The sequence below is a fragment of the Diadema antillarum genome, unplaced genomic scaffold (genome assembly GCF_040938485.1).
Source record: "Diadema antillarum isolate AM-2024a unplaced genomic scaffold, OU_Dant_1.0 seq00000942_RagTag, whole genome shotgun sequence".
Lineage (NCBI taxonomy): Eukaryota > Metazoa > Echinodermata > Echinoidea > Diadematoida > Diadematidae > Diadema > Diadema antillarum.
In genome coordinates, this window is record NW_027271792.1 from 266408 (window position 1) to 278621 (window position 12214).

Sequence of the window (12214 nt, forward strand, 5' to 3'; positions counted from 1 at the left end):
CAATTCGTGAAAATTTCATGTCACAAAAATATTGTGTTCTACAGTAATATTTATCCTACATTCCCCTATTTTTGAAGGTAATCATGTGTTCATTACAGAAGCTGTAAGCTAAATCATCTGATATACTCTGATGAAGAATGTAAGTGTAGCAGCTTCAGTACCTTGTAAAATAAATATCACAGCTTTTGATTTGCTTGGGATTTGATTTTAAAATGATCATCTTTCATCAGAAAACAACATACAAATAAGCAAAGTACTCAAAAAGATAATCACACCACAAAATTCTTTCCATCTTTCCCAGATTTTACAGTCAGATTCCCTCCTACATGCTCTACATTTACCTCTAAAATGCAAGGTAGCTTAATACAGTAAATAAGCTTGTCACATGTCCTTGGTTTGTCAATATCCTCTGTATCAGTCTGTCCAATGTGTACTGTATTAAAAGCCATTTTCCCCTCAAACCACTGTACTTATCTAGCGTCCAACATTGGAGCATCTACTGCAGTGTGCATGTTGAAGTAATGCAATTGTCGGGACCACCGCCTTAGCCCTGTCACTGCAAACTATGCAATGAACTGGAAATTCCTATGAGTAACTGATTCACAATATAACTTGAACAATACTGACCTACACAAATTCAGTACAAACTCTACTTTTGACAGACTCTTGGATATCTGACACCTAACAATTTAAAATGGTAAACAATTAAGAGCTGGTGAATAGCGTTTGATCATTTGATCTATAAATCACAACAGTAATCGTTTTGGATTACATTCTTTCATGGAATGCAGAAATAATGTCACGAAGAGGGTGACATACTGCCTTTCATTTCAGCTCACACCATACATGGCATGGCCCTATGATGACAATAGTTTCTGGTATCCTATTCAACGCAATGTGATACCAGATGTTCATTGCTGATGCTTGGAGATTGTCAAAGGTATTTGTAAATGAGAAAAAAACTCAATCAAAAAATAATAAATTATATCTTAATACTTCCTGGAATGTCATGACAACATGACACACCCCCTTTATCAGGCAACATCCTTTTACCTTACATCATTTCAAATTAGTGAGTTGTGCCTCCAGGTACAGTCTCCGAATACCGAAAAATGAGCACACATCTTACCCTGATGCACATTTATTTAAGTAGTTGGTATAGTTTTTGGCATACACATTCTAATCGAGTCATTGCACACACTAAGCCTTGCTATATTGTGCATGGCTGCTCCTATCTTCATATTGGTGTGACAATGTCATCATCTAATCTTTTGTCAATTCTCCAAACAATTGTCCTGATTAGCATGACTAATGAATCACTTCACTCCATGACATAAGACATGAATGAGCCAAAATGTCACTAAGGCTTATCATTTCTACCTTCCTGTGGTTTGTCTCCTGTTATAGATATGACATTAGTCTGAGTATCTCATTCCTCAGAGAAGTATGTTCACCAGCTGAGTTGTATTTTGTGCTGCAATCCAAAGGAAGAAACTCTACAATTGTTTCACTGCTACTGTATTGAAAAAGGTCTCTGATGCTTTAATTCATATTTTTTTGACACAATTTTTGATGGAATGTCATTCAGAGATGACATTTTATAGGCACACAATAACATAACTTAAATGCCTTTTCGTTAATTTCCAGTTTCTTTGTAGCACTATAGACATTCTCACTGTGGTTTTTTTCCCCACTGTTTTTAAGTCTTTGACTAGTGATATCAAACTATTTTGACATCTTCTTTTATACTAACTTCAAGCTTTTGCTTGCATACAGGGAAGTCATCCTGGTCAAAATGAGGAATGGAAGATTTAACCTCAAATGCGCCAAGGTACTTAATAATAACTTGTACAGCTTTTCATTAGTAGTTGGTTAATCCCAGAAAACTAACCTTCAGCTAGACAGCCCACTCAGGCCTAATAATGTCTTAGTCCACCAGGAAGGCCATGGTAAGATTACAAGGATCAGAGGGATTCAGTGATTTTTATTCACTGACAGGTAGTATAGTTTCCAAACATCTGTGCTAATCCACTTGATGTGTCAATCAGTGAATAAAACAAAGTGAGGGTTCACAAACTAAAGGCAAAATAAAAAGAAAGACTGGACCACTCTTCAAAAGTAGTCTTTCATTCCATAAAGTTATTCATCAAAATCCACATTTTCATGTAAACCCCAGCTTGGAGGAAAAAGGTGTAGAACTACCCTGCTAAAATGACACACGTAGATCAACTGAGCTTCACTCATGTTACTTGAGGAGCTTCCACCAGGGTATCAGTTCACATCTATAGATACACATCACATATTATACACCTACAGAGCCAAAGCCATAGAATGACAGCAAAATGAAATCTGAACTGTGTTTTCATGCATGTGACCAATTAATCTATAATGAGTGGCATTTAGCAGATAAAGATACCAGAAGCAGAGCTTGCCTCAGGCTTTTGCACTTAACTTATCAAAAGAAAGAGACAGACAGGCAACTAATTTCTCATCCCATTCAAATTTGCTAACATGGGACTACTGCGGCAAATATCTGCAAATTTCAGTCCTCACAGTCCATCACATCCCGGAAAGGAAGAATGTAACTTTTCCACAAAGAAACCATGCTGCTGCCTCCTGGTTCCTCTTGTGTGTGATGTCATCTTGACTCACCTCCAGCAGGTGTGACTGACTGGCTGATTGCCACGGCAACAACCTCCCTGTCTCCATTCATTCCACCACATTTCACTGGCACTTTACCAAGGGTCTCGATGCTGTCAGGCAAAGGAGAGATATGATGACAGATTAGTAGAGAGTTACACACAGACAGCTGAACAGACAAACAGATGGACAGACTGACAGCAACAACAGCCATGGGGAGGGAAGGGGGTAAGACACATGACAGGTATTATGTGGAAACAATTCACCAAACAGTTGCATCTATTACAAAGACATCATCCTAGAGTAGGTAGCAGGTGTCTTGAGTGGATAAACAGACATAGTTTAGATTTCTCACACCTGATAGAGGAGAAAAGAAGAGAGTGATGCACTCTGTAGATAACAAGACAAATAATCCTAATTGATTACTTCATGCCAGCACTTCAAGCTGTTGGAACAAAACTAAACATAAGCATGACTAGCAACTACTTGGCTATAAATCATGACAGCAGAAGAATGGATCAGTGCTAGCTGAAGATACTTTAACAGTAATCTGCTGATCATCTGTTGTGTCAACTTACTGAAAATCTAGCAGCAATCATAAAATAAAAGTGCCACCTACACTGTACACTAGTACATGTTGAGAAGGATGATTACACATGCATACTTTTTCAGATTAGAATGAATCAAACTGTCTTTTGAATACACAATGCTATCTCAAGGGAGTATTTGGCATAGTAGTCACAATACAAAGGATGCTGGTGAAACTCTGGAAATTACGGTTTGCTTCAATTTTGCCATTCAGTGCCTCAACAGTTTACACATAACAATGTGAGCTCCCACAAAAGTATCAATGGTTGAAAAATGCAAGATTGTCAGCCTCCCAACAATAGCTAAAAATCCTGATGGCAGACACTGCTATTATTCATATAATACCAGACCATACAAGTCTAATACTAATGAAGCCACTTTTACATTTGTTTGCTGATTTTATCACAACACCATTTGTTGGCAGCTATCAAACATACAGCCTCACCAAATTGTATAATTGCTCAGCGGGATGTCACATCATTATAAAAGATATCAAACTGAACAGCCCAACTTTTCCTCTAAAGATTCTACAAACTCCAGTAAACTACATACTATTTCTTTCACCGTACATTGCATCAAATAAACCAGTAATGTACCTGACTTTGAGTGGAGAATCTGTTGTTTCAGGGGTACCCTCATCATGACCGTCAGGTATCCCATGATCCATCAGGTCTGCCTCCACACATGAGCGACGATCTCCTTCCACTGTACTACTCTCACTCTCTTGGTCTGTCCCAACTCTCTCTGTCCTACAATCATAGAAGACCAGCACTGTGTGTCAATCAAGTCTCCCAATGAGGAAATATATTCATTATTATAATGATAATGGCCCGAATTTACGAAGGTGGTACAATCTTTTCCATGGTTTAAACCCTGGACAAAGACCATGGGGCGCCGAATGTCGCATGGAATATTTCGTTATGAAATGAACATTTTGTTTACGAAATTATCATTTTGTCAACAAAATGTTCATTTCGTTGACGAAGTGACTGATTTCATAACGAAATATTCCATGCAACACTTGGCGCCTCATGGTCTTTGTCCATTGTTTAAACCATGGACAAGATTGTACCACCTTCGTGAATTCAGGCCAATGTGTCTACTCAATAATATTCCACTGGCAACAATAAGATATCATCTTCTGTATCATGACTTACTTCCTGCAACATCATTAGTAATTCAATACTAATTTCAGTTTTGGAAAAAATATGACAATATTTGGGAGACAATTTCCTTTTAATGTGAAAGCACATTACAAACCCTACAAATATGTTCAAAAACATGAAAGGACCTACACTATACTATACACTATCTTCTGTACAGTGAGAGCCAAAGAATAGGTTTCCACTGATTCCCTCTGATGGTAATAAAACCCCTTTACCAATAATGGAATGTTCCTCAGTACTACTTACTCCAATGGAAGTTCTGGATTCTGTAGTTCTTGTAGTCTTGCTTTCAGCCTGGAAATCTCATCATCCTTTTTCTTCAGCATCCTGTCCCTCTCCGCTACATCTCTCCTCAGATTGTAGACTAGTTCCTCCAAGTTGTCTACCATCACCTGGGTTTACAGAAAATGATGAAGACAACATCAACTCCAGGTTTCATTTTCTACACACCAACAAGGCTACAGCCACAGTGTGTTGGACTGACATGGACACATAAAACCATCAATAGGGAGCTTTAGATCTTGGCGATAGGGACGTTCAGAGGGGAAAAAAACCTGTTCTGAGCATGCGCAGAATCGTGCATCAAAGTCGATCTATTTATAGCTCGAACGGTCTGAGTTTTCACTACGCGTTCTGTGCTTTTTTTACGTCCACTCAATTCACGACGTAGAGAGCTACTTCATGCACCGATCATATGGGGGTGCCATCTTATTTCTTATAGGTTGCATCTCAGCGTAATCTAAAGCAATTTTTCAACGTGATGCAGGGAAGAGGAGAACGTCCAGCTCAAGTGTCATCTCAAACATCCGTGCCACAAATCTAAAGCTCCCTATTATGAGTAGGAGTTCTCATTTGTATTGCAATGTAGGGTCGAGGACAAGTCCCGATATTACTCGGGCAAGTGTCTATGGGAAATGCATGTTGCAGCAAAATCAAACCACCCTCAACGGGTTAAGATCAAGCCAACATGTGAGATGCATGTACAAAAAAATCAGTCAATGGTTATAATATAAGTATCTACACACCTGTATGTACAAAAAAAAAATGAAAACGTTTGGTATGAAAATATCACACAACAATCAAGGGGGTTTCACACAGAGCAAGCTGCTCATTTTCATATTCCTTTAAATGCAATTCAAAAGAGCTTGTACTGAATGGATATCTATGAGAAAAATGATAGGCTTACAATGCCTTATGAATCATATTGTTGTGGTACCACTGTCCCACTCTGCCTAACTTTTTGATATGTTGATGAGCACAGTCCAGACCTAGCTATGGTGCTCTCAGAATTCAATATCAAATCTGCAGCTAAATTTCCTACAGCAAGCCCTGATTGCTCAATGAATGCACATTTCCACCTTTTGTGTTGTTTTGATGTCCTGTCATACTTCTTTAGTATTTGTACAACCTAGATATTAACTAGTTACCATTATGACTATCATGTGTATACATTTTTTAGGGGGGGATTGACAAAGTACAGTAATTTATGGCTAGCTTATCTACAATGTAACTCATTATGTCAAATATGAAAACAAATTTAATTCAATTCAGCAGAAATGCAACAAATATTCTTGACATGAATACATTTCACACATAACTATGAATCACATAATTCTATGAATTAAAGGCCATATATTTTGATATCATAAGCCACAAAGACACCTATCTCTTTTCTACATTCATAAAAGATGTCATTATAAATAGGGATTATCTCTCTTTATGTTCATTACTCTGAAAGATTGAATTTGACGTCATCCATGTCTGATCCTAACATCTGGAAGACTCGTCCAGACTGAATGAAAAGCTGGAAAATGCAATAATTCTGTCTCCTCAGCAAATTTTGATGAATTTAATTTAGGTTTGGCTTAGCGTGCTCAGTGGTTCAGATGAGTGAACATTGTGGTGAGTGAGAAGGAGTAAGAGGTGACTCGTCACAGGCTGTCAACCTTCCTTCTAGTGAGGAGTGAATCACAAGCTTGCCTGGAGGCCAGTCTAATACCTCAATGGCAACACTCCATAGAAATGTTTGTCATCTACAGATGGAGGCTTACATCCCAACAACCATCTTTCCATGTTCTAACCCTATTCATTCTTTCCAAGTACATGTAGCCTACTGATGCACAGTTACAGATACACAAAGTAATCCACCACTAGGCATTATCCCAATGTTGACAAAAATCTATCTCAAAACTACCAACCTCAAGAAATCCACAAATTTTCTGGATGAACCCAGGGGAAAGCTATTTCAGATTTAGTTTCAATTTGCCCCAAGAATAGTCACAGACTGTGTAAGGACTAAGGAGGGAACAAGTCGTACATATTCCTGAGCAAAGATAAGAAAAAGAGATTTAATTCCCATAGTCCCATCAGGTTGCTAAAACAGTGTTTCTTCCTGCCTGGAGCAATAGCATCCGATAGGATGTGATTTCAGAGCTCAGTGACTTGTACTCAAGCATAGAGAGTGGTTAGGGGTGAATTATGTTGCCTAAAATAGCAGCCGGGGTGATTTCCTTGTGGTCTCTGTAAAGCACCTCTAAGGGGTGAACAGATTCCTCCTCAGATATATTCATTTCTGTTCATATTCTCCCAGTTATCTAAATACATAGGATGAACATCCTATAGGTAATGACAAATGATGTTTTTCTTGGACATGGTGGTGATGTTGATAATGTCAGAGGTGTGTGAACCCAAGGACTATACACTTAAAGCAATTTGCAGGGTTAGGTAAGAGAACACGGAACAAAATCATCAAGGAATTCACAGACAGCAAGCTAGAAATTGTTCATGGCATAAACTTGATGAAATTTTCTAAAACATCTAAGCAATGACAATGAATACATAAATACACGCTGACCAAATACAGTAATTTTTAAAATGGCGGGGGGGGGGGGGGGGGATTGTGTACGGAGAAACCATAAGCAGCAAGTCAGTTAAGAGGTATGAAATATTGTGGAGACTACTATGGTACAGGAGTAAATGTCTTAAAGACATCAGAAGACTTATCGAGGTACAGGTGTATGTCTTTAAAACATCAGGGGACAAGCAGTGGTGTGAGTCACAGGTTGTTGGCAAGACTGAGATCCTGTTTGCTTCCCTCTTGGATATAATGTGACCACACTGTGACAGGTTGACTGACGCTTAACTTTAATAGGAGTCCTTCTCAGACAGCAGGGAGTGAATTCCTGGCAAGATTTACCATTTCTCACTCACGTTATTCAGACAGAATAAATCAGAACGCCTTACAAAGAGGAGATTGAAAGAGCCACACGTATGGACAGTAGGTGGCCTGGGCAGCTTATCGTTCAATATCACCACTAAACAAGTGTATTTGATTTCAAGTGGCACATTTACATGACTAGGGCTCTGTTTTATCAAAAGATAAAATTTATTATAAATTTCCCATAGACTTACAGTTGAAATCAAATATATAATCAATTCTAACTCTTCATAAAACAGGGTCCAATTGGTGTAATATATATATATAAGATGAATTCAAATCATTTCTCAATTCAACAATCTATTTTCTATGTTTACCAGCCTATATAGTGTATCAGGAGTAGATGGTTTTCAAGTGTGTGGATTGGAGAGAGGATGGAGGAAGTGGCTGTCTAAAGCAGGAGAATAAAAATGAAATTGACATTGAGCAGAGCCAACGCTCTAGGAGCTCAAACTATGTCAGAGGACAGGAGATTAAGACTTTGGCTTCACTACATGTCTGAATATTGATTACCAGTAGGTGCTTAATCCAGATCTAGGGAGCTTTGAGTGAGTGGACAATGCAGCTAGGGTCAAGTTGACCTTTACACAAGAATGACTTCATTTGAAGAGGACAACATGAACAAAGAAAGAAGATAAACAGAAGAGATAAGCCAAAGCGTAGAAGAGACTGTACCTACACACAACAGCTGACAATAGTGGCTAATGACATGATCAATTCAAATGGTTTAACATGGAATATTAGTAGGAAATAAACCATGAAATTAAAGCAAAAGGGTGTAGTCTAGTGGAAAGTGTAAAGGTCAATGTAAAGAGGATTAGCAGAGAAAGGGTGGTTACAGGATGGAAGACATGAGATGATAAAAGGACTCAGTAAGAAGGAAGGGGGTGGGACACACAAAAGATATAATCAGACTGATGTCAAATGTGATGCTATCAGCGACTGGTACCTACCCGACTTTCTTCAAGACTATCATGAGGTCCCGGCGGGTCGTTAAGGCACAGGAACTCCCTGACTGGACCACTGTAACATAAGACATACAACACAAATGTCAACCATGATGTATACAGATTGATTCACTAGACACTCTGAAGAATGTAGGGTACCTACACTATACGTGAGGTCACACAAACCTGACAGCTACATCACATGACTGGATAGGTGCTAGCCTACAGTAAAGGATTCTTGTTATATTCAGAGGGGATAATATAAGATATAAACACTGTGACAGAACTACACGCGAGTGGAGTACCTGTGAGTACTGTGATTGATCGTTATTACAAACCATGAAGTACAAAATAAAGTGCTCAACTATTGTCTTTTATTTCAGCACTGAATCATGGTTTCAAGGAACTTCACATCCACATGACATTTTGGAATCTTAATAAACAGCAATCTATCCACACAAAAAAAGATTTTAAAAAAATCATCTTATACTGTACACATAAGACAGGACACATTAGTACACTTGTTAGGATACCCAGGAAGACAAAAGAGAAATTAGTGGAAATTTGAACACAACTGGGTTTTGTAGTTGATTTTGGGTTTTTGTTTTGAATGATTTTTTTCTTGTTACAGTTCCACATCTGTGAGTTAACTGATCATGTGAACTGATAAGGGACTTTTGGGGGCATTTTTTTTTTCAGGATCAAATTCAACTCGGGAGCAAAAAGGTGAACGTTAAAGACCTCACTCCATACAGTGATACTGTTAACAGGTAGGCCTACATGTCATCTGTAGTATTTACTTTATATTCAGTATAAGAGCTCCTTTAAGGCAGATAATGAAAGCCTAGATTATATAATCCACACATTGTATTTTAAGAGCTTACTGCTGTAAAGCTTTCACTGGTTGATTCTCCAATGCACACAAAGGATTTCTCCAGTAATGCACAAAGATACACACACACCTCACGTTTTGTAGTTAGCATCATTCCCCTCTCATTACTGTCAATAAACTTATCATAACTTGTCCCAGGTCAACCAGAGGAAAGAAAGAGACAGATAGCAGGATGTGATTTCTGTTTTTTTTTTTTGTGCCCTGGATTATAATGACTTCTCCATGGTTTAAAGTTTAGCTCCGTCAATCCAATTTTGAAAATTGTATGAACATACCATATTGCCTTCATCCAAACAGTGTGTCAAGAAAGAATACCATAGTTAGCCCTGAAAGCAGTCTGGGCAAATTTACTCACATGCTCCCCCACTGAATGCTTCCAAGTTTTAGAGATATGAAGCCAAAAGATTACATCATGGCTTACACGGCAGAGAACTGAACTTTGTCATCAACACTGAAATGACTGGAAAGTCAACAAACACAACTTTAACTTCCTGGGAAGAATAGCATTTAACTCTAATCACTAAAACCTTGACTACATAATCATTATGTACATTAGTTTGTTACAGAATTACATGTAACATAAAAAAGGAAAATGTCTGAGTCATGGTCTCCTTCTTTGTTTCCACCATGATATCCTGAAATCCTCTTCACCCAGACAGAGGATACATCCTAGGTCTGGCTCTAAATCAGGTCTGATCCCTTAGACTTCACTCTTTCTCTGCTTCTTACCAAATTTGGATGAAAGCTGAAACCCATTCCCGATTCTCTCCCCCACATGTTTGACATTCTGATCTCTTTAGTAAAAAGAAGAAAAAAAATGTAACAGATTTGAAACCCTATCTACATCATGTACTCTTGATTTTAACCTCACTCAAAGAATCATCAAATGAAAACTGGAACTGAAATATCTTGTCCTAAACATGACTCTCCTGTAAGGTTCCTTGATGTACAGTGCATGGCATTTCATTAGGTAGGGAACACAAAATTATTGTGTCCTCAAATCCTTTATTTTACTTGCTTTTTTTATCTTTTGCATAACTAAAAACAAAAATACATTGATATGATGAATTCCCAGTATTAGAGTGTAGTTAGCAGATCGGGTTTCACTTGAAGTATGGAAAATCTTAATCTTCCTCTACTGACGAGCTCTGGTCTTAAAGGGAAGATATACTATAAAATATTCCTGGTATTTCGTCCTTCTGGTTCCACAAAAATCTTTTCTCTCTCTTCACGCTTGAGAGATCTCGTCCCTCATCAAAGCAGGATTTGTATAGCTAAGAAGCTCACTCACATTCCTGAGAGGTTACCCAAGATTTACCCCCTGAATTAAGTACTTCCAACAACTTCTCTCTCAAGATCTGAAAAAAGGAAGTAGAGTTTATGAGAGCAAAAGTGTAGATCAGTCAAAGTTTTTTTTTCTTTTCCACTGTAAAAGTACTTTTAACAGTCAATGATTCATGTTCAAGATTAAGATTTATAAAGGCTTACCAAATCAACAACAAACGAAAAAATCCGGAACTTCCTCTATTTTTCTTACACTATCTTATGACGGAAGAAGGTTGGTGAAAGGAAACATTTATCAATATCAGAGTAAAGTGTCTCTAGTTACAAAAAAAAAAAAAAGTCTGGAGAAGAGCTCATCTTCACAACACAAACATCAGGGTTCTACGTTCATATTATCATAAATTGGCCAAAAAATCCTTAATTAACTAAAGAAAGTATAAGTTTGAGGAGATTTATCATAATGTAAAATGTGTAAAACAAAAAGGGATCCCCAGTAGGCGAAGGAGCAAAATAACCACTTTGTGTACTAGTGGTTCCCAAATCACACACAACTTCACTGATATGTTAACTGGCTTGTTCAGTTAGATAGAGGCAGCAAAACATCACATGATAAACTTCAGTCTATGTATACTTTAGAAACTTCTTTCTATTCATTAATTATTTACATCATCTTTACGGTAAGTTTCACATATTCTGTTCTAATTGCCCATTTCAAGAATGAAGACATTCAATAAATGATTCAATGCCAGCACTGTGAAAATTGATGAATCGCATGACATCAGTTTAAAACATCATCATAAAAATGCTCTGAGAGAACGGGCATGCGTTCTGCCAAGGAGACACAAGAACCTAGAGTTTATACTGGTCTGTGCTAGTGAGCCTTTCAAATTCAATTTTAATCCATGAAAATCAGGGATTACCACACATATTTTGTCTCATACATGAATATTTTTAGAATCACATTGGTGTTCAGAACATGCAGCTAGGCAGAATTTCAAATCTGGGACATCATATTATAAAACACTGTTGCTTTTTTCTCTCATTTGAGTCATCCTGTAGTCATGATTTATCAAACTGAAATCAGTTAATCTAATGAGAGCATGCTTCATAATCTACTTGGCCTTTACCTTCAGCGGCTCTATTTCTCACTTCTACTCCCTAGCCACGTCCCCTAACATGAATCTTTCACTATTGGATTTCCCTAGTTTGCTAGATGAATGCTTCTAGATACAGTGTTGGAGCAAAGAAACTGATGGGGCAGAGAGAGTGGTCAGGTGTACCTGGTGCGGACATCCTTGTGACCTGTGATGTTGTTAATGAATGCCTGGAGACCAAGGGTGCGATCCTCTAAGAAGATGGGGTCAAAGTTATTACCAAACCATCTCTTGGGGGGTAGAGAGAGCCGGAACCCAGGGAAGAGGATTTTTAGCTGGATAAAAGAGAAAAATAAAGTGGTCAACTGTGAGAATGCCTGCTGTGA

The 12214-nt window shown here is 38.0% G+C and overlaps 1 protein-coding gene across 1 annotated transcript in view; it reads right to left on the reverse strand.

The window, feature by feature from the left end:
• Positions 1–2496: 2496 nt before the first annotated feature.
• Positions 2497–12214, reverse strand: part of LOC139741643 (uncharacterized) — a 49303-nt gene continuing 39585 nt past the window's right edge. The window contains exons 4-8 of the mRNA XM_071652223.1: positions 12015–12163; positions 8565–8634; positions 4641–4786; positions 3825–3977; positions 2497–2753 (exon numbers count right to left, since the gene is read on the reverse strand). Of these exons, the coding sequence (XP_071508324.1) occupies positions 2639–2753; positions 3825–3977; positions 4641–4786; positions 8565–8634; positions 12015–12163 (633 nt within the window). The 3' untranslated portion in view covers positions 2497–2638. The remainder of the gene's footprint in view (positions 2754–3824; positions 3978–4640; positions 4787–8564; positions 8635–12014; positions 12164–12214) is intronic.